The 23,298-nt window shown below is 45.5% G+C and overlaps 1 protein-coding gene and 1 pseudogene across 1 annotated transcript; both read left to right on the forward strand.

Moving 5' to 3' along the window:
• The first annotated feature begins 6,757 nt into the window (after nucleotides 1–6,757).
• LOC132244050 (olfactory receptor 2T27-like) lies at nucleotides 6,758–11,263 on the forward strand. The gene has a single exon (XM_059714979.1). It carries the CDS (start codon nucleotides 7,906–7,908, stop codon nucleotides 8,848–8,850), a length of 945 nt encoding a protein of 314 aa, XP_059570962.1. The 5' UTR covers nucleotides 6,758–7,905; the 3' UTR covers nucleotides 8,851–11,263.
• Nucleotides 11,264–14,531: 3,268 nt separating this feature from the next.
• On the forward strand, nucleotides 14,532–22,823 carry LOC102565475 (olfactory receptor 2T27-like; annotated as a pseudogene).
• Nucleotides 22,824–23,298: the final 475 nt, after the last annotated feature.

Below are 23,298 nucleotides of genomic sequence, written 5' to 3' on the forward strand. Positions count from 1 at the left end.
GCAATGAACTGCCCTGTCTACATGGGCGGCCGAGATCTAAAACACCTGCCGCATTTAAGCACCTGCTGGCTGCTTGGCCCCAGTTCTTAAAGTGGCAGCACAAACAGTGCACAAACTGCTCATCAGATGGGGAATGGCAAGCGGCCATGTCCCCCATCCCCACCACGAGGAAGCACAGTGTCAGTGCATGGCCAATGTACAGTGTCCAGGACCCTGGGAGCTGCACAAGGCAGCTCGGGTCTCCAAACCCTGGCATGAGGCCAGGCAGTCAGTGCAGGGAGGGTCCAGAGGCAGACTGAGACCCCAGAGCTGCACACGGAGGCTAGGGTCGCCAACCCCTGGCACGGGCTGGGTACATGGTGCACAGCCAGTGCACGAAGGGTGAAGGAGTGGACCAAGGCCCTGGAGCTGCATGGGGTGGCTAGGGTCTCCAAACTCTGGCACGGGCCATGTACATGGCGCACAGCCAGTGCATGGAGGGTCCAGGAGCAGGCCGAGACCCTGGTGCTGCACCAGGCAGCTCAGGTCTCCAACCTGTGGCACAAGGCAGGGCCAGAGGTGCACAGAGCGATGCACAGGGCCCCCGAGTAGGCTGGAGTTTGGGACAGCCCCAAAGCAGCTGAGCCCCCCCGCCGAGGGGAGAGACACCTCATCCTGAAAGATGAGGACAGCCTCACCAGGCCCTTGGAGTAGTTGTGAGTTGCCTGGGAGGAGATTCCCAGGCAAGAGGAGGAGGGTCTTCCCCCCCGTAATGAGCAGTTGGGATATTAAAGCTGGTTAAAGGGCAGCTGAGATATCTGAGGCTTCTCCACTTCCCTCCTTTCATCTAGGGCCCCCGCTTTTCCTGGGGCATTGCTATTGCTCATTTATTTCCCCTGGGCCCTGCACTGCATATTTTGTGAGCTTGCACCTCATGTTTTCTAATGTGGTATTCCACTGGAGTATATGTTTGCATGCCTTAACGAGACACTTGTTGTGACCCTTTGGATCCCACTGCTGTTTATAGAGTTTGGATAGATATGTATATGCTCTGCCTATAGTTTTGCAAGACGTGTGTGTGTGTGTGTGTGTGTGTGTGTCTACTACTTAATTGCTGATCAGGAATGACTCAGGGAGGGCAGGGGGAGAGCAGGCAGGGATGAAGCCCCATGCCCCCACCCCATCCGGGCCCACTGCCCCCTTCCCACCTGCTGTTGGGGTCCGGGATCACTCTCTGACGCCCAATGTAGGGGAGAATTGGGCCAGAGGGCGGGGGGAAGCCAAGCGGCCATAGCAGCGGGGTAGCAGCAGACCCAGGCCGATGCAGCAGCAACGGTGGGGCCAGGAGGAGCTGGCTCAGGGCCGCTGTGGTGCAGGGAGAGGAGACTTGCTCCTCCCCACCACGAGCCACTGATACATTGGGCTCCATCAGGCCGGGCCCACTGCTTCCTACCCACCCCCATGGCAGGTCAGCTTCTCCCCTTGCTTCACTCGCTCCTCCTCCCCACCCCGCCACATCAGGCCTGGGCCCACACCTCCCCTCCCCCCACTGCCACCTCCGCTGCCAAAGTGCGCCTGCTCCTCCCCCCAACCCTGCATCGGGCCTGCTCCTCCCCCCACCACTGCTGCATCGGCCTTGCAGGCAGCAATGACAGAAGCGGGGCGAGGCGGGCTGAGGCCCCCTAACTCCATCCCCTGTGTCCCTGCCATCATGGTGGCATGCTGCCACTTTTCTGAATGTTTTTTTGCACTCTGATTAGCTGTTTGTCAGACAATCAGAACACAAATAAAGCCTTATGGACAGACAGACAGACAGACCAAATAAGCTTTTATAATATTAGAATATATTTATATATGTATATATATATAGGTATGTATTTAAATAATCCTGCATCCTGGCCTTGTTGTATAGGGGATGAAGGGAAATTACATGCAGCCAGCAGTTCAAGCCCCACACAGTGCCCCCGCCCTGCTAACATTCCCTTTATAGGAGAGGGGAATGCATACTTGGGTATTACGTGGGTTACACAAGTATGCCATTCTGGTGGGGAAAGTCCCCGCCCCTCACAAACAGTTATCCATGTGATCCTATAGCCTTTTATGACCAGGTCACACGCTGCCTTGACACAGGAGCTGAGGCTGATGTCATATACATGGATTTTAAGAATTTCTTCAACACAATTCTGCATCCTATTCTCATAGGGAAGCTTGCAGGCTGTGGCGTGGATTCTTACACAGTCAGGTGGGTGGGCAACTGGCTTAGGGACTTGCACCCAGAGAGCAGTGGTGGACGGGTCGTTATTGGCTTGGAAGGAGGTGGGCAGGTGGATCTTGCAGGGTTCAGTTCTTGGACCGATGTTATTTAATATCTTCATCAGTGATTTGGACGCGGGTGTGGAGAGCACCCTCTCCATGATCGCAAATGATACCAAGTTATGGGGAAAGTTAACACACCGGAGGGCTGGGAGCAGATACAGGCCAATCTGGACAGGTTGGATCAATGGGCAGAACAAAATAGGATGCAATTCAACAAAGATAAATGAAGGTACTCCAGCTAGGGAGGAGGAATCCCCAGCACACCTATAGGTTGGGGGATGACCTTCTCAGCAGCTCAGTGGCTGAGAGGGATCTTGGAGTCATAGCTGCCTCCAAAATGAACATGAGCGGGCAGTGTAACGAGGCCATCAACAAGGCCAATCACACCTTGTCATGCATTAGCAGATGCATGACCAACAGATTGAGGGAGGTGCTGATCCCTCCCTGTGTGGCATTGGTCAGGCCGGAATTGGAGTACTGTGTCCAGTTTTGGGTGCCACACTTCAACAGGGACATGGAGAATAAGGAGAGGGTTCAGAGTTGGGCCACTTGCATGATTAGCAGCCTCTGTGAAAGACCCTATGTGGGGAGCTTGAGAGATCGGTATCTCTTCAGCCTTCACAAGAGACGGCTGAGGGGAGACCATGTAACCACTAAAGTTTATCAAGGGAGGACAACAGGGAACTGGAGATGCGCTATTTACCAGAGCGCCCCGAGGAGTAACTAGGAATATTGGGTGCAAACTAGTGGAGAGTAGATTCAGGTTAGATGTTATGATGACATTTTTTACAGTAAGGATGGCCAGAATCTGGAATGGGCTTCCAAGACAGGTAGTGATATCACGTAACTTGGAGGTCTTCAAGAGGAGGCTTGATAGTCACCTGGCTGGGGTCATCTGACCTTGGTCCTCTTTCCTGCCAGGGGCAGGGGGTCAGACATGGTGATACATTGTGGTCCCTTCTGACCCTACAATCTATGAATCTTTTTCTGTAGGTGAGGGTCTATTAAAACTACCAGCCTAGACTCTGTGTTGACTGAAGAATTTAAAGAGATTTTTGCAAATAACTAAGGAAAGGGACAAATAAATCTCATACATATTAGACTAATATACGGGCAGACTCAGATAAAGCACCTGATTCTGTGGTCTACAATCAAGGAATAGAGGCCACTCATATGTGTGCAATTTGTTCAAATATGAGGCCTCTGGACCTGTTCTTCTACTACTATTTGCATCCAACAAGTTCAGAGATGCCTATCTGACAAGACTGTGCTCCTTTGCTTATTCTCTGTTGCAAACAGTGCATATGAGAGGGATGTCTTGCGCACAAATGTTTCAGGAACTAATGCTATTGATGGAGAAGCATCATGTAGATTGAATCAGAATCTGGAAGTCTTATTTCACTAGAAAAATCAACAAGTGAGAACTTTCTCATTCTGTGTAGAATAAAAACATTCAAATATGACATTTCCTCCTTAAACCCCCCCCCAAAACCCTACCCCTCAAATTTCATTTAAGAAAGAATGAAACATATTGTCTCTTGTCCTTCCTGACACGCTTTGTTCTCTCCCACCTGAAGACACAGGTTACTAAGACATTTCTCTGAGCAGAAGTTTGCAGAGTTTTCAAACACCTGACTGGAGAACGGTCTGCCGGAGCACCCGTTGGGGCTGAAAGTGGAACTTAATTAAAGACTTGGGACAAGAGTCCCCAAAGTGTGGGAAGGTTTGTGTATTTTTCTCCCTTTAGATTTCACAATTATTGCTCATGAGTGACATCATGCCCAAAATATTGTATTGGCTTTTTAAAACACTGTATTTTTATGACATGTCTGTTCCCCTCTCTCTGCTACCTGATTTAGTCAGTGAGCTGTAGACACAGGACTGACAGAGTTACAATGCCTGTTTTTTTTCAGTGTGGGGGCAGTCTTTGTTTCAGACTGATTTTAGATTGTTTTTATATATTGCCCATGTTCCATTTTCGCAACCCTTAATTTTTTTTTTCAGACTCTGTGCATCAGCTACTAGTATATTATTTAATTTTGAAACTTAAATGGAGTTCATGCACGAGAGACTTTAAAGTAACTTCCTTAGAAAACTACTGCTGGCCCATACTAAAGGAATGCCATGCCTAGAACAGCCACTTCTTTCATTTTAAATTACGATAGCAAGAGAAGTGATTTACATGGGTTGCTTGTGTATTTGCTTTTGAGCTTATAACTCTATATTTCTTGGAAATGTACATGTACCATTAGGATGGAAAAATAAAACATTCAAGGACTCTAGTAGAAAAGATTAAGCTTCTTACTGAAGTCATCACAGAACGAGATAAGGCAGATCCAGGTAAGTGATTACTGTTTTCTTCCAGTCCTATTTTATACAGGTGAAGATTCTTACAATCAGATATTTCTTCATTACAAACAGCCATTACCATTTTTCTCCTTCAAGATCCTAATGTGGTAAGGACAAAAGAAGTGGCATGTAAATGTTTCTCAAAATACATCTCATGTATTACATTTGAATAAAGTCACATACATTTTACTTTTAATTATTACTTCTCTTAAGAAGTACCTCACAGTTAGGTTGGGGTCTGTGCCCTCTCACAGAGGAAACTACAGGTCCTCTCTTTCAAGACTTTTCCGTGTCCCCACCTTTGCATGTTAAGGGGGTTAATTCCTAGTTATCTTTCTGTCCCTGCATGGTATGTACACTGTTTGGTAGCTGTAGGGCTCTAGGGTTTCTAGTTCACACTGCCAGAAGGAAAGCAGGCACCGAGGCAGAGGACTGCAGAGCCCCAGGGAGATTTTGCAGCTCAAGGATGGTTTGAGAAGCCAGGACCAGTAAATCCACCCATTCCAAAAAACCGTGTCACAGACATCTTAATATCATGTCTAATATTGGAATACAAACCATAGGCAATTATGAAGATAATACAGATAAGGGATAGTGAGCTGCTGATTTAAAAGAAATATCCATTAATCTAAGAGAGTTGCAGAATCGTTAGTACACAAAAAACTCTTCAAGTCACCTGTTGTTATGGGTCTCCGACAGGACAGGCTTCCAGGCAAAATAACTTCTTCCCAAGGTTTCAGAAACAAGGTTTCAAAGAGGCGCTGATTTTGGGTCACCTGCAGAGGGACAACGCAGCAATGATCAGGGTTCCTGCCTGAAAGGAAAGTTTCTGAGGCCAGCTGGGGCTCTTTATCACCAGTTTTAGCTGAGCTTAAATAACTTACTAGATAAAATAACCACAAATGAGGCTGTTGGATGAAAAAAAAAGTCCTATCATGCCGATTTTTAAATAATATACAATTCATCCATCTGATATGGTAATCAGGTGTACCTTACCAGTTTCCCAGGGCATAGACTTATTGTAGTGGACAGTAGAAAGCTAGCTGGCAAAATCAGATCTGACCACTTTAAAGTGCGAAGGCTGGCTGGCCGAATGCTGGCTAGTCATGTATAGCCAGAGATCACCTGTGATGGAGTACATTGGCCTATGAAGGCAGAGGAAGGGCAGAGCAAGGTCACCATATCTTCCTCCCACTTGAACACCATGGGCGTTATCTCTCTAGTTAATCCAGTAGATCCCACACCGCCCTGCAGAAACAGAGAAAACAGTGAGATTGTGGCCTTTTATCAAATGGGCAGAGGCAACTTCTCTCTGGCTCAGGGAGTTTCTGTTCCTAATTTCATGGAAGCTATTCTTCAGGTCTCGCACCTGGACCGCTCCTAGTCAGGCCCTTCACAACATATTTTTAATGCTATGTCAGTCAGCCGGTTACTAGCAATGTTCTGAATTAATATTTAAATTTTGAAGGAAAATGTCACTTAAAAGAGTGAACTTTTCTTTTTCCCATAAAAAAATATCCACACACATTAATTGAATTACTGATTGACAGTTTTTATCAAAAGCACTCCAGAGCTGATATTTCTTTTAATTATATTTTATTAATGGTTTGGTAGAAATGAAATGATATGGCACAGAGCTCCACCAGCATGCAAATTACTTCATTTGACTTAATTTCATGACAATTATTTTTGTTTTAAAGCGGCTTATGTTGTGTTTATTCTACTATTTCTTTCTTTTTCTTTTCTGACCAACCTACAACTGAACTCATTAGGTGGTACCTTTTATTTAGTCTATTTTAGTTCGTTTGCCCAAGTTATTGTATTCTGACATTCAGAAAGAGCTGAAAATCTCTCCTCTGAAATTCAGATGTTATAAAGGAGAATCAGTTTGAGCTTTTTAAACACTGAACACTAAAAATGAAGAGCTGATAGGAACATTTCTTTTAAAGCCATTCTTTTTAAACAGTATGTTGGCTTTGAAATGTTTCTGTTTTGAGGTTGTTTTTTTTTTAGTTTTGCTTGCTAAATAGTGAGGTGTTTGGAACAGACAATGTTTTCCCATACCCCGACATCCAGTTCCTGTCTTGTCAAGTGCTCCTCCTCCTATTACTACAAGTAGCATTTATAGCGATAAATGTATTTGTTGGTGGTGATGGAAAGTGCAAATGGGTAGAACAACTGAGCCACACTCGGTCATTGTGGAATATTTCACCGAGGTGATTTTGTGAGATTATTTCCCATTGATTTCAGTCAGACTCACACGTAACAAGGGAGTATTAGGAGTGCAGCTCCTATTTGGGTAATATTACCAGCATGGAGCATAGGATCTCCTTATTTGCCCTGCTTCTGGCTAGGGAAAGTACTATGCACTGACTTCCTCACTGCTGTGGCTACATTGCAACCAGGACTCCAGTTAACTCTTATAAACCTGGCTATGATGTCTCCATAGAGCATAGTAGTTGAAGACTAGGTGACCGTTTCCACCTGCAAACTGGAATAACCTACTGCAGGTTGGAGGCGGACACCATATAGCACCCTGCCACCATTGCCACTAATCTCCACTCGTGGCACAAGTAGAAAGCCCACAGCTGTTGCGTGTTTTCGTGACAGCCTGGGGACAGCACCTGTAGAAGGTGCCCCCACCTCCAAAGGCCACCAATGCCCCAAAATGCTCAGGGCAGATTCAGAACTTCTGCAGGCCATGGGTAATTCAGGGGTTGGCAACCTTTTTCAGATGCAAACTGGAATAACCTAACCCAGGTTGCAAGTAGTGGGTGCTAGGACCTGCAAGTAGTCTCTGCCCATGGCACAGCTAGGATGCCCACAGCCGGCATTACTTGCCACAGCATCCTGGGGAGAGCACCTGCAGAAAGTGCCCCTCACCACCAAATGCCACCAAAACCCCTGGGCCTGATTCAATGGTTATGCAGGCCATTGGTTGAAAATCCCTGCTGTGCTCAATTCCACAGTGTAGGTATAACACAAGGTACACCACTGCGATTCCACATGCAGGTGGGGCCTGCAGCTGAACATAGAAATGATGGGCAAAGTGTAGAAAATCTTTAGTCTACGTAATCTCTGTTCCTATGGAAGTGAGGTTATTGTCTCATCAACCATAATGTCTGGCATTTCTTCCACAGGAAAAGAAAACCTGCCAGGTGCCTCAGTTTCTGTTAGTATTATCCAGTAGGAAGTGTGCACACATTGCCCAAGGCATCTTGTTCTTGTCCAGGACTTCAAACACAGCCACATGAAGCGGAAATGAAGAGTGGGAATGAAACTTCTTCAGCAGACTTCATTCTGCTGGGAATCCTGAGCCGGACCAATGTACACAAGTTCTCCATGGCCACGATCTTATTAGCCTTCATCGCCGCCTTGTCTGGGAATGCTCTTCTCATACTTGTAATCCAAGTGGATTCCTCCCTTCACACTCCCATGTACTTTTTCCTCAGACAATTGGCCTTCATGGACATCTGTCAGACACTGATCATTGTCCCCAAAATGTTAGCAGACTTCCTGATCCCAGGCAACCCCATTTCTCCAGCTGGCTGTGGGGCTCAGATTTTCCTTGCGTTGACAATGGGCGTATCAGAGTGCCTCCTCCTGGCAGTCATGGCTTATGACAGGTACATAGCGATCTGCAACCCCTTGCAGTACCCCATCCTCATGAGCAGGAACATCTGCTTTCTTTTATCAGCTGGAGTCTGGATGGGAGCATTGGTAAATGCCTTGATTGAGGCAGTGTTTACACTGGCTCTCCCCTACTGTGACTCAAAAGAGATTGACCAATTCTTCTTTGAGGTCCCAGCCCTGCTCAAATTATCCTGCTCTGACACCTCTCAGCATGAGACTCAGGTATTTGAGAGTGGCATTGTTCTGCTCCTCATCCCTTCTTCCATTATACTAGCATCTTATGCTTGTATCCTCTCCAGGGTCCTGAGGATGAAGTCAACCAAGGGACAGCAGAAAGCTCTGGCCACTTGCTCATCCCACCTGACTGTGGTGGTTATGTTTTACGGGGCAGGCATCTTCATGTACATGAGACCCAGCTCCTACCACTCCCCAGAGCAAGACAAGATTGTTTCTCTGTTTTACACCATTGTCAGCCCACCACTCAATCCACTCATCTACAGCCTGAGAAACAGGGATGTCTTACGAGCCCTAAGAAAGCTGATTGGGATATTCAGAGTCTTCCTGCAAAATTGACAGAAGCTGTACGTTACCATGAGCTAAGTCTCATTCAACTGAGAAGGCCGCCGGCAGGGTTTTCTGGATCATTTAGAAGGAAGCTAACATTTCTCAGTCACGTAACAGCCTGTGCCCTACTGAGAGTCATGGGCTTTTGGGCTTTGTCACTTAAATGCTTAGAAAGAGGTTTGAAGAAATGTACCCCACTCTCCCTGTTCATTAGTGTTTTCCTGCTTCAGGAAATTTAACCAAATTATTGCAAACACTGAAGACTTCATGGGGGATTGAAACTTTCTATTTCCCTGATGCTGCCCCTGCACAAGGCCCAAGCCCCCCTGCAGGAAATACGTCAAATGGAAGGGCAACCAAAATGGGCCCTGGGATGAAAGTTTATGAGGAAGGTATGAAAGAACAAGGGTTATTTAGGATGGATAGGAATAGACTGGGGGGGAGGGAGGTATAATAGTGTCTCAAATACATGAAGAGTGATTATAGAGAGAAAGGAGATAGGCTTTTCTTTGTGGCTTTAAGTGACAGGACTAAGAGCAAGGGCCACAAGCCAGAGCAGGGGAAATTGAAGTTGGAGATTAGGGGAACTAGCTGCCATTGGGAGTGGTTGCAAAGGGATGAGGCTACCAAGAGAAGCTGTGGATTCTCCATGCTTGGAAACGTCCAAAAGCAGGTAAGACAGACACTTGGCTGTGGTGGTTTAGTCAGGGATGATCGTGGCTGGAGCAGGGGCATGGGCCACAGGACCTGGTGAGGTTTCTTTCAGCCTATGATCCTAAGTGCTTAGAAGCAGATCTTCCCAACCACTGCAAGGCGCTGTACTTTATGTCTGATTCCTGTCTCACTTCACGTTGTTTTTCCCCCAGATTCATTCCACTGAGGTCAAAGGTAGAACACGTGGTGTGAGCGGGTGTTTTAGTTAGAGTGGCATCTGGACAGCCACTCTATTAAAAATCCCGCAGCATCACATATAATGACTTCCTGTGTGTTTAAAAATGACCGCAGGATGCTTTATCTAGAGTTTGTTCGACAAGTTTTAGGTAAAGCACCCCAATGGCCAATTTTATCCATGCCAGGGTTTAATACACATGACACTGCAGCAATGCGGGGCAGCCGCGATTAATAGGATCTGCTCCAAGGCATTGTAGTGAGAACTGCAAAGAGCACCTTTCTAGGCAGCCATAATTTTTACACAAGAGAAAAAAACCTCTATTTTAGATTAACCTGTTCTATTTAGCAGCCTTATTTTTTTTAAAAAAAGGCTGTTACCCAAGAATCTCTCTGAGCCTTGTGTAAAATAAATATATTTGATTTATTCAAGACACCACTGAAAAGGGCAACAGGGAGAAACAGGAAGCTTTCTAGGTTTACATCCATGGCAAGAATGCTGAGCATTAAATGAGAACAAAGCCGTGTTTGAACGTCCCTTTTTTTGTGCCTGGCACACACGGAGCTGATCGGCAGACAGAACAAATGAATGAAGGACATTAATCAAATAAAGGAATTTTTCATCAAAAATAAATAAGACCTTGACAAATGAATTGGTTAATAGAATAACTATTTCTTTCACCTGTCATGTTTGCCAGCTGTACAATCAGACTGATATTTTGGTGCTAGTTCTCAAAGAAGCAATGGACCAATTTTGTGAAGTCTCAAAATGATCTGGGACCTGAAAGAAAAGACTTATGAAGAAAGGTTGAAAGAACTGGGGCTATTTCAGCTGGATAAGAGAAGACTGAGGTGGGATTTGATCACAGACTTCAAATACTTGAAGGGTCATCATAGGGAGATGGGCTTTTCTCTGTGCCTACTGGGGACATGACTTTTTTTCCTACTGGTTTCACTCCATTGAGGCTGGGCTAAATGTGACCTTTGAGGTCTTGTGACATCCTTATGAGCCCTACTTTCCTACGATCATAGGATCCTATGATCATAAATGCTTAGACGCAGATCTTCTGAATAATTTTTTTTAAAAAGAGTGAGGGACTGTGCTTTAACTCCTGTCTCACTTACATTGTTTTTCCACCAGCTTCACTCCACTAAGGCCAATGGTAGAAAACATGTTTTTTAGAAAGAAGAAGAAAAACTCCAATTTAATCTAAGCTTTTCTTTTTAGGAGAAAAGATTATTATTTTCTTTATGAGGAAAGCTTTTACCAAGTATCTGTAAGCTTTATGTAAGACAAATTGATCTGATTTATTTAAGACATCACATAAAGGGCAACAGGGAGAAACAAGAAGTTCACTAGCTTTATATCCAGGGTGAGATGGCACAGGAGCAAATGAAAACAAAACTGTCTCAACGTTCCTATCTTTGTGCCTGGAAGAAATGGAGCTGGTCAGTAGACAGGACAAATGAATGCAAGACATCTATCAAATGAAGGATGTTTTTGTTAAAAATAAATAAGATGTTGAAAACTGAATTGGTTAATATGTATAATATTTTTACATTTGACAGTTTTCCTGTCAGACTGGGATTATGGTGCTAGTTCTCAAAGAAACAATGGAAGAGTTTGGTGAAGGCTCGGCTATCCCTTCATATTCCCAACTTTACCTAAAAAACCAACAAACCCATGTGCTAGGTTCACACAGAGCATTCCTCCATCTGCCCCTGAAAAGAAATTCCCCATGAACTACTTCTGAGTGGTGACGTTGAAGAGGGAAATGTGTTATATGTCAACCTGTGTGTCTCCCTGAGCTGTGAGAGTGGGTGAGAAACAAGAGGCCTTGGTGTCTGTGGTCCTCAGGCACGCTCATGGATGAGCCCGTTGAGAGTGGAGCTGCTGTGAGACTAGCTCAAACATGGTTCCAGGAAGAGGAAGGTAGTTGAATTGAAATGCGGCTTGGGTTAAACAGTGCCCCCAGACTAAATACCAGACAGTCTTGGAATACCAAGGGGAGACATAGGATCCTCCTTGCAATAATCTAGGCCACACTGACCAAAGTAGGCCACTGGGGACCATACAGTCCTTGGGCAAGCCCCATACTTCAGACCTGGGGTGTTAAGTGTTTGAAATGGTTTCATAGGAGAGGATCCACACAGCTTCGCACAGTGCCGGAGCCCCTGAGTCACAGCCCTGCCTCCTGTGCACATGTACAGCATGGTGGCAAGAGGCCTGGAGAGGGTGTCTTGGCCCAACACAAGGGAGTGAACATGGCAAGATTGTGGCTAATGCATTTATGAGCTACTGGGAGTATGCAGGCCTTACGCATGGACTCTGTTGCTTTGACACTTCTGTAGTGCGAAGTAGGAGAGGGATCCAGTTGTTTTGGTTTGCATGGCCAGAAAGTGATGGCAATGTTCCCATGGAAAACTAGGACTCTTGGCCTGAGGTCACATACCAAACTTTCCTTATGGCTCAGTTCAATGCTAAGACATATGGCCAAAGGGGAGGAAAGCAGGCATGTCCTTTTATTAGCAATCTGGCACTTCTGTGACAGTCAGGAATCCTTTCTGGTTCTGCTTGTTTCCTCTCTATGGTCATGAGCAGGGACCTACAGAAGTCACGCTGGAAGTGGGCTGCCCAGCAGCTCCTTTAACTTTGGAGGTTCCCCTGTGCAGCCTCCCCGCACCCCACACCTTTAGTGATTTGCTGAGGTGATTAGCTAGCTCCCTACTAGCTACCCCACTGGCAGATCAGGGGAGGGGGATGGGACTTGGCCCATCCCTGCAGATCTTTTCAAGCCCCATGCCTTGACTGTCCAATCAGGCCGCGGGGCTGGGATCTGCCCTGATCAGGACAGTTCACAGAGCAGGGGCTGGACAACCTGTTCCCTGCTCAGCTCCATGATCACGGAGCTGGGTGGGGACAGACTAGAGAGCTTGTTCCCCACCCAGCTCCTAGATCGCAGAGGTGGGCGAGGAACAGGCTCTCCAGTCCCCACCCCACAATCACTGGGAGCTGTCCTGGTCAGGGGCATGCCCGAGGCCTGTGCCCTCATCAGGTGATTGAGGTGTGTGACTTGGAAAGAGCTGCAGGGGTGGGGCAGGACCCATCCCCCTGTACAGTCCACCAATGAGGCAGCTGGTATCAAGACCGTGGCCCTGAACCTCATCTCCCAGCACCAATTCTGTGACATTGGGACCAGTCCCAATGTCAGCCCTTCAACCGTGGAGCTGGCACTGGGAGATAAGAATCACCCAACCCCCTCCTCCCGAATTGTGATGGTGAAACAGGGGCTGGGAGACAAGGATCTCTTAGCTTCTGCTCCACAATCATGACCTTGGAGCAGGGGTTTTGGAGCTCCCTGCTGGTTGCGGAGGGGGACATAGTCCCTGCCTGGACTCCAGTGGAAGAGCCCCCCTTGGCAGCAGCCAGCTCCATGGGGCAGGGAGCAATCTCCCACCCCTTGGGGGATGACTGACCAGGAGCAGATTTGCTCCTAGTCAGGTGTCTAGACAAGTGCTACTGCACAGTTAGGAACTGCAAGTAAATTTGCTACTTGCATTTGCAGGTAGCAAGCTTAGTATTAGGAAGGGTTACTGTGCAGTAACCATGTGCATGTGTAGACGCATATGTTACCTGCATAGCAAAATACACTGCTTCACAGTAAAGCATCTCATGTAGATGAACCACTTGGGAACAAATTTCTCATATTAGGAACCAAAAACTCTCTCTGACCTGAAGAATAATACTCTACATTTGGAAGCTTGTCAAAGCCCCTCCCAAACATGCAGTCAGTCCAACAAAATTTATTACACATAAAAATACTTGCTTCTCACTTATTTCCTGGACTGTCCCACCTAGTCACTCCAGCACAATTAAAGTTCCTCGATTATGATCCAGATTATATTTTTTTTTTAAGTGCTCCTAAGAAGAGAGAAGATACCACTCAGCATCATTACATGCTGTCTGTAATATCTGGCTTCTCAGGTGGGATTTCCTGGGGAAAAAAATGTTGTAGAGCCCTAGAAGTTAAGAAATGAAAAATAAGATTTCTGGAGAGACTTTGAAAGACAGTGAGTGACTGGGCTCAGCTGCACATGCAAATAATCCAGGAGCACTTTACTCTAGAGTGAGGTATGCTAAAATAAACTCTCCCAGGCATACATCTACACGTGCAGCAATGAAGGAGAAGATTTGCTTCCCCTAATAGCAGACTGCTCCTGCTTCCGGTGGCCCTTCCCTGGGCTCCTGCAGCAGCTGGGGGTAGCTCAAAGCTCCCTTTTGGTACTAGCCCAGGAGCTGGCAGGGAGCACGGGGCCAGAGACAGCTATCTTCTGGTGCAACTGGGACATTGCTCGCTGTCTCTGCAAGCTGCCTTCTGCTGGGGAAGGTTCTGCCACCAGAGGCCGGGCAGGGACATTGTCGCCTGGCCCTGGCAGCAGGGAGCTCCCAGGCCCCGATCCATGATTGTGTGGCCAGGATTGGGAGACTCTTATGCATATCTGAGCAGACTATGCTCCTTTGCTCTTCCTCTGTTTCAAACTCTCCAGGTGAGAGGGATGTCTTGTGATTGAATGTTTGGAGAACTGATGTTCTTGATGGAGAAACATCATCTTGAGTGAGTCACAACCCAGGGGTCTCATCCCACTGGAAAATCAAGCAGTGAGAGATTTAGCATTTTGTATTAGAATGAAAACAATCAAATACGATGTTTCCCACCTTAAAAAAAAACAAATCCTCCCCCTATAATTTATTCTAAGAAAGACTGAAATGTATTGTCCTTCCTGAATTGCTTTGTTCTCTCCCACCTCCAGACAGAGGTTGCTAAGAAACTTGCCTGAGCATAATTTTGCAACGTTTTCAAATACCTGAATGGAGGAAAGCCTGCCACAGCACGTATTGGAGCTGAAAGGAGACCTTAATTAGAGACTTGGGAGAAGATCCCCAGAGTGTGGGAAAGTTTGTGCATTTTGGTCCCATTAGATTTGAAAGCTATTGTTAATGAGTAACATAATGGCCACAAGCTTGACTTCGGTTTTGTGAAGACTGTGTTTTTATGGCATACGTGCTCCCCTCTCTCCGCTACCTGATTTACTCAGCTAGCTGCAGAAGCAGGATTGAAAGAGCTCTGCTGTCTCTCTACTCAGTGTAGAGTGTCTTTCTTTAAGATTAATTTCAGATCCTTTTTATATATTGCCCATGTTGCTTTTTTTCAACTTATAAAAATATGTTTTCAGGCTCAGGACAAGAATTCGTATTATACAATTTTAATGTCGAAACTTAAATGGCGTTCATACCTGAGGAATTTTAAGGTCATTTGCTTCCTTAGAAAACTAATGCTGCCCCATATGAAAGGAATGCCATGCAAGAAAAGAGATGTATGTGGATTTCTAGTGTACTTGCTTTTGAGCTCGTAACTCTTTATTTCTTATAAATGTACATGTAGCAATAGGCTGGAAAAAGAAAACTTTCTAGGAATATAATAGAAAAGATTAAGTTTCTTACTGAAGTCATCAGAGAAAAAGATAAATGAGACCAAGGTAAGTGATTTCTGTTTCCTTCTAGTCCTATTTTATACAGGTAAAGATTCTTAAAAACAGATTTATCTTTATTACAAACAGCACTGTTTCTCTTCCTAAAGATCCCCATGTGATAATGACAGAAGAAGTTGCATGTAAATGTTTCTGAAAATTTATCTCAGGTATTACAGTTCAATAAAGTCATGTATATTTTACTTTTTATTATTATTGCTTCTACTAATAGTACTAGTAATAAAATATATTTTACTTTATTTCATAGCTACAAATGTCCTGTAATGTGTTTCTTTCCATGTGACAAAGACTGTGATGATACAATTAAGAATTGGGAGGTGGAAATTATTAATGAAAACAGATTATTCCTGTCAGGACACCTACGTATGATGATGAACTTCAAAGGAGGAGGAAATGTTTGCAAAGAAGGGGTAAAAGTTCGTCTCTCCTGGTGTCAATTCCAAATTCCTCTTTCACCTTAGCAGGTCCAGGATTTAACCCAGGCCACTCTTAGGGCTATTAAAAATGTCAGGTAAAGAGAGATTTCGTCTAACATAGCATGTCCTAAACTATTTGTGTAGTATTTAATAATATCAGTCAGGGCTCATGGACAGATGTGATGTCTTTGATTAGACCAACAAGATTTTTAAAAAAAAACCCTTTCATTGCAAGCTTTTGGGCACAAACACCCTTCATCAGGAATCAGAGAAAAGATTGTAAAAGTTCTGCTGGGTAGAAATGCAAGTTCATATTTCATAGGATTTCACAGAGGAGTCAATAGATGGAATAACCCTCTGGGCAGGCAGGTCTCACCTGGCAAGGAGTCTCAGCTTTCCTGTGAGGCTGGAAGGATGCAAATTACTTTAGGCAAAGGCAGGAGCAGGAGTAATAATATACGTGTATAATCCCATATCTTGTACTTCCATTAGTAATGACTTTACAACACACCCTGTACGAGGCATTGTTCATTTTAAGTGCTTCACAACTCCATATCACACAGTGACTTGGGGGCTGTGTTCTCCCAAATACAAAATTATGGTTCCACTCTTTCAAGACTTTCCGTTGTCCCTAGCTTTCCATGTGAGGGGCTAAATCCTAATTATCTTTCTGTCCCTACATGGTACGTACAAAGTTGGGTAGCTATAGAGATTTTAGGTTTCCAGTTGACTCTGCCAGAAGGAAAACAGGCCCCGAGGCCAAGGACTGTAGAGCCCCAGGGAGATTCTGGAGACCAAGGATGGTTTGAGAAGCTGGGTGCAGTAAAAAGCACACAGTCCAAAACAAGGATCAAAAAAATCTTAACAGCACTTCTAATATTGGAATACAAACCATAGGCAATTTCTAAGACAATACAGATAAGCATAGTGAGCTGCTGATTTAAAAGAAAGATCCACTAATCTGAGAGAGTCACAAAATCATTAGTATTGAAAACATTGTTTAAGTTCCTGGGTCATATAGGTTTCCAGCAGGTGGCCAGGCAGCCAGGCAAAATAACTTCTTACTGATCTTCCTGAGACTACATGCTGTAGGTTGTGTTTTGAGCACTGTGTAAACTGTGTATGGCAGGGATAGTTTTCATAGATACACTGACCTTGGTTCACCTGCAGAGGGGCAATGCAGCAAGGATCTTTAGTCCCTGCCTGAAAAAAGATTTTCTGAGGCAGACCTGGGCTCTTCATCCCAGCTGTTAGCAGGTCTTAAAAAGCTTACAAGATAAAATTACGAAATATCAGGCTATTAGATGTACAAAATTGCTTCTCATGTCAATGAATCATTTATATACAATAAATCTATTTAATAGGGTAATCAGGTATGCCTTATCAGTTTCCCAGGTCGTAGACTTACTGCAGTCAACACTGGAAAGCAGCATTCTGGCAAAACCAGACCTGCCCAGTTTAAAACACCAAGGCTGGCTGGCTGCACGCTGGCTAGCCATGGCTAGCAAGATCACCTGTGACTCGATTACATTGGCTTGCGACATCAGAGGAAGGGCATAGTAAGGTCATCATGCTGTACCTCCCACTCCTAGCCAGGCTTCTTCCAGAGTGTTTTGCACTGTGTATCATTCAGCCAGTTACTTGAGATTTTCTGAATTAATATTTTAATTTGGGGTGGGGAACAGGATGAGAAATGTTCCTTAAGAAAGTGAAATGTCACATTCATTAAAAAAAAAAAAATCTAGGTACATTAATGGAAATACTGACTGACAACATAGATCAAAAGCATTATAGGACCAGCATTTCTTCTTTTTTTATATTAGCATTTGCATAGAACTGAAATGATCTGGAGAGAGCTCTAGCAGCCGGAGAATAACTTTGCTTCACTTTTTTCATGGAAATAATGTTTTTATTTTAAGCAGGATTTTTGTAGTCTTTCCTTCTCTTTCTTCTTCCTTTCCTTTTTTAAACAGCCTACAGCAGATCTCACTAGGTGTTACCTTTCATCTAGGCCTAGTTCAGTTTTGGCTGCCCAAATTACTGTATAGTGATATTCAGAAAGAGCTGAGAACCTGCCTCTGAAATTCAGATACTTTTATGGGATACCTACCCAAGCACTTGAAATACTGGACACTAAAACTCAGAGCTGATGGAAGATTTTCTGTTAAAACCATTCCTTCAAATGGGACACTGGCCATCAGGGTTTCCATAGCTACTTTCCTGTACCAAAATTTCAACTAAAAAATACACACATTCTTTTCTCTTAGTTTGTAGGATTCATTCTGCAAATATTTTCACTTTAGATACTTTTGAGCATTCATTGTCCCATTAATTGCCCAGCACACGCTATGGCTGGGGAGCAGCTATGGGGTATTTGTTAGAGTTTGGTAAATGGTGAGGTGTTTGGGACAGAGCATGTTTCCTCCTACTCCCGTGTGCCATGTCTGCATTGCCAAGTGCTTCTTCTCCTGCTACTGATCACATTACTCATGATATATGTCACTGCTGGTGGTGATGGAAAAGGAGAATGGCCAGAAGGACCGAGCCACACTCAATCATTGTGAAATGTTTTGCCATGAGTTTTTTCTGTGAGATTGTTTCCCATCAAGTTCAGTCCGACTCATAGATTCATAGATTGTAGAGTCGGAAGGGACCACAATGTATTATCGTGTCTGACCCCCTGCTCCTGGCAGGAAAGAGGACTGAGGTCAGATGACCCCAGCCAGGTGACTATCTAGCCTCCTCTTGAAGACCTCCAAGCTAGGTGATAGTACCACCTCTCTTGGAAGCAATTCCAGATCCTGGCCGCCCTTCCTGTGACAAATTTCTTCCTAATATCTAACCTAAATCCACTGTCAACTAGTTTATACCCATTACTCCTAGTCACTCCCTGAGGTGCCTTAGTAAACAGTGTGTCCCCTATTCCCCGTTGACCTCCCCTAATAAATTTATAGGCGACCACAAGATCTCCCCTCAGCCGTCTCTTGTGAAGGCTGAAGAGATTCAGCTTTCTCAACTTCTCCCCATAGGGTCTATCACGAAGGCCACTAATCATGCGAGTGGCCCTCCTCTGGACCCTCTCCAGATTCCCCGCCTCCCTCTTGAGTTGTGGCACCCAAATCTGGACACAGTACTCCAACTGCGGCCTGACCAGTGCAGCATAGATGGGGAGCATCACCTCCTTTGTTCTATTAGTCATCTGTTAGACATGCACCTGCTAATGCATGAAAAGGTGTGATTGGCCTTGTTGATGGCCTTGTTACACTGCCAGCTCATGTTCATCTTGGAGTCAATTATGACTCCAAGATCCCTCTCTGCCTCCGAGCTGCTGAGAAGTACACCCCCCACCCTAAAGGTGTGCTGGGGGTTCCTCCTTCCCAGGTGGAGTACCTTACATTTATCTTTATTAAATTACATCCTATCTCTCTCTGCCCATTGATCCAACCTGTCCAGGTCAGCCTGAATCTTCTCCCTGCCCTCCGGTGTACTAACTTTGCCCCATAACTTGGTATCATCAGCGAACTTGGCGAGGGTGCTCTCCACGCCCTTGTCCAAATCGTTGATGAAAATATTAAATAATATTGGTCCGAGGACCGAACTCTGCAGGACCCCACTGCCCACCTCCCACCAGGCCGAGAAGGAACCATCCACCACCACTCTCTGGGTGCGGTCCCTAAGCCAGTTGACCACCACTTGACCGTGTAGGCATCCACTCCAATGTCTGCTAGCTTCCCAATGAGGATAGGGTGCGAGACTGTGTTGAAGGCCTTCCTAAAGTCCAGGAAGATGACATCAGCCTCAGCTCCCGCATCCAGGCAGTGTGTGACCTGGTCATAGAAGGCTACAAGGTTTGTCAGGCAGGATCTACCTGTGACAAACCTGTGCTGGTTTCCCCTTAGCATTGTTTCCACTGCTGGGCCTACACAAATGTGTTCTTTGATTATTTTCTCTAGCATTTTCCCAGGAATAGAGGTAAGACTGACTGGTGGAAAGTTACCTGGCTCATCCCTTCTCCCTTTCTTGAAAATGGGCACCACATTGGCCCTTCTCCAGTTCTCAGGGACCTGGTTGGAGCACCACAAGTGCTCGAACAGCTATGCCAGCGGCTCAGCTATTACACTAGCCAATTCTTTCAGCAGCTGTGGATGGAGGTCATCCGGGCCTACTCACTTGTACCCATCCAGCTCCTCCAGGAGCTCCTTAACTATTTCAGAACTAACCGTAGGCGGACTGGTTCCATGTGGACATCTGTCAATGATCGAGGTGGGGGAATTGGCTTGATCGGTACATAGAAATACTGAAGCGAAGAAGTCATCGAAGAGCTCTGTTTTTTTCCCCGTGTCAAGCACCAACTGTCCTGATTTGTCCTGCAGGGGCCCTATGTTGCTCTGAGCTTTCCTTTTGCCTGCTATATACCTGAAGAAGGACTTTTTATTGTCCTTGATTGTTGAAGCCAACCTGAGCTCAAGCCCCGCCTTGGCCTGGCTAACTGATTCCCTGCAATAGCGCGCCAGGAAGATATATTCCTCCTTGGTGGCTGCTCCCTGCTTCCATTGCCTATACATCTCTTTCTTTGCCCCCAACTTCTCCTGATGTTCCCTGTTCAGCCAAGGGGGCTTTTTTGCCCCCTTACCTCTCTTCCTACATAATGGGATAGAATCCTTTTGAGCTCCAAGGATCACTCCCTTGAGATACCTCCAGCCCTCCTGGACCCCCATTTGCTCTATGTTCTTGAGTTGCATCCCCTCACTAACTAGCCTTCTAAACTTGCTAAAGTTGGCCCTTCTGAAGTCCAACACCTTAGCCCCACTAGTTACTTTACCTACCCTTCTCTGGATAGTGAACTCGACTGAGTGATGGTCACTATCTCCCAGGCTACCATGAAATTGCATGTTCCCCACAAGATCATCCCTTGTTGCTAAGACCAGGTCAAGCAAGGCTCTACCCTGGTGGGACTAGACACCACCTGGGTTAGGGACAGGTCCTGCACACAGTGTAAGAACCTCCATGAGCAGTTTGTTACATGCGGTTGACTCACATGTAACAAGGTAGTATTAGCAGCACAGGTACTATGTGCGTACTACTGCCAGCATGGAGCATAGGGACTGATTATTTTCCCTTCATCTGGGCAAGGAAAGTAGCATGCATTGACTTCCTCACTGCCATGGCTAGATTGCAACCAGGACTCCAATTAACTTGTTTAACCCTAGCTATGACATCTGTGTAAGGCACAGTAGTTGAAGAGTAGGCAACCTTTTCCAGCTGTAAACTGGAATAACCTACTGCAGGTTAGAGGTGGGCACTCAAGCACCTTGCCACCACTGCCACTAATCTCCACCTGTGGCACAAGGAGAATGCCCACAGATGGTCCTTGTCCCTGAGGCAGCCTGGGGCGAGCACCTGAAGAAGGTTCCCCCCACCTCCAAATGCCACCAATGACCCAAAATCATCAGGCCAGATTCAAAGGTCCTGCAGGCCGTGGGTTGCTAATCCCTGCTGTAATCATTTCTGTCTGCAGCATAGACATACCATGAATTAAACCACTGTAGCTCACTTGTAGGTGGAGCCTGCAGATTCACTAGAGATATTAGGTTAATAATAGGAAATCTTTAGCCTAAATGTGCATAGTTCCCAAGGAAGTAAGACCATTGTCTTATCAAGCATAATGTCTTCCATTTCTTCCACAGGAGAAGAAAGCATGCCTGCTGCCTCAGTTTCCATGAGATTTATCCAGTAGGAGCGTATGCATATTCCACAAGGCATTTGGTTCTTGTCCAGGGCTACAGGCAAAGCTGTGTGGAGAGGAAATGAAGAGTGAGAATGAAACTTCTTCAGTAGACTTCGTTCTGCTGGGATTCCTGAGTTGGACCAACGTACACATGTTCCCCATGGCCATGATCTTCTTAGCCTTCATTGCCACCTTGTCTGGGAATGCTCTTCTCATACTTCTAATCCAAGTGGATTCCTCCCTTCACACCCCCATGTACTTTTTCCTCAGACAATTGGCCTTTATGGACATCTGTCAGACACTGATAATTGTCCCCAAAATGTTAGCTGACTTCCTGATCCCAGGCAACCCCATTTCTCTAGCTGGCTGTGGGGCTCAGATTTTCCTTGGGTTGACAATGGGCATATCAGAGTGCCTCCTCCTGGCAGTCATGGCTTATGACAGGTACATAGCAATCTGCAACCCCTTGCAGTACCCCATCCTAATGAGCAGGAACATCTGCTTTCTTTTATCGGCTGGGGTCTGGATGGGAGCATCAGTAAATGTGTTGATTCACACAGTGTTCACGCTGGGTTTCCCCTACTGTGGCTCAAAAGTGATTGACCAGTTCTTCTGTGAGATTCCAGCCCTGCTCAAATTGTCCTGCTCTGACACCTCTCGATATGAAACACTGGTATTTGTGGCTGGCATTGTCGTGCTCCTCATCCCTTCTTCCATTATACTAGCCACTTATGCTTGTATCCTCTCCAGGGTCCTGAGGATGAAGTCAAGCACAGGATAGCAGAAAGCACTGGCCACCTGCTCCTCTCACCTGACTGTGGTGGTCATGTTTTATGGGGCAGGCATCTTCATGTACATGAGACCCAGCTCCTACCATTCCCCAGAGCAAGACAAGATTGTGTCTCTGTTTTACACCATTGTCCCCCCAGTACTCAATCCACTCATCTACAGCCTGAGAAACAGGGATGTCTTACATGCCCTCAGAAAGTGGATTGGGAAATATAGAGACTTCCAACAAGATTGACAGAAATTGTGGGCTTGCATGTGGCTGAGCCCATTGCAGAGCCTGGCAGCCCTGACTCTAAAGTAATGTCTCTGATGTCCAGCCTGTTCTATTTAGCAGCTTTATTCATGAAAAAGGCTGTTACCCAAGAATCTATGTAAGCCTTTTGTAAAATAAATTGATTTGATATATTCCAGATATCATGGAAAAGGGCAACAGGGATAAATAGGAAGCTTTCAAGGTTTACAGCAATGGCAAGAATGCAGAGCAGTCAATGAAAACAAAACCGTGTCCAATATTCCTTTCTTTGTGACTGAAGGGAATGGAGCTGATGGGGAGATGCAAGAAAATGAATGAACAGCATTAATGAAATAAAGGAATTTTTCATTAAAATTGATTAAGATGTTGAAAAATGTTAATAGGAGTGCTGCTTCCCAAAGAAGCAATGGAACAATTTTGTGAAGGCTGGCTATCTCCATATTCCCAACTTTACCTACAAAATAAACAAACCCATGTGCTAGGTTCACATAGAACATTCCTCCATCTGCCCCTGAAAAGAAATCCCTATGATCTCCTTCTGAGATGTTGAAATCTCCACAATGTCACGGAGGGGAATGTATTATAGGTCAGCCTGTGTATCCCCCTGGATTGTGAGTGTGGGTGAGAAAGAAGAGGCCATTGTGTTTGTGGTCCTCATGCATAATGATGGATGAGCCTATTGATAGTGGAGCTGGCTCTGAGACTAGGAAAGACATGGTTCCCAGAAAAGGAAAGTTTTTTAATTGAAGTGTGGCTTGAGGGAAACAATGACCCCAGCCTGAATACCAAGACAGAGAGGGGAGTCATAGGATCCTGCCTGTAATAATCTTGGC

Source organism: Alligator mississippiensis, chromosome 11 (assembly GCF_030867095.1).
Source record: "Alligator mississippiensis isolate rAllMis1 chromosome 11, rAllMis1, whole genome shotgun sequence".
In the NCBI taxonomy this organism is placed as follows: Eukaryota; Metazoa; Chordata; order Crocodylia; family Alligatoridae; genus Alligator; species Alligator mississippiensis.

What these genes read in the sequence shown, in the direction of transcription:
- LOC132244050 (XM_059714979.1), top strand. Translation starts at nt 7,906, where the DNA reads ATGAAGAGTGGGAATGAAACTTCTTCAGCAGACTTCATTCTGCTGGGA.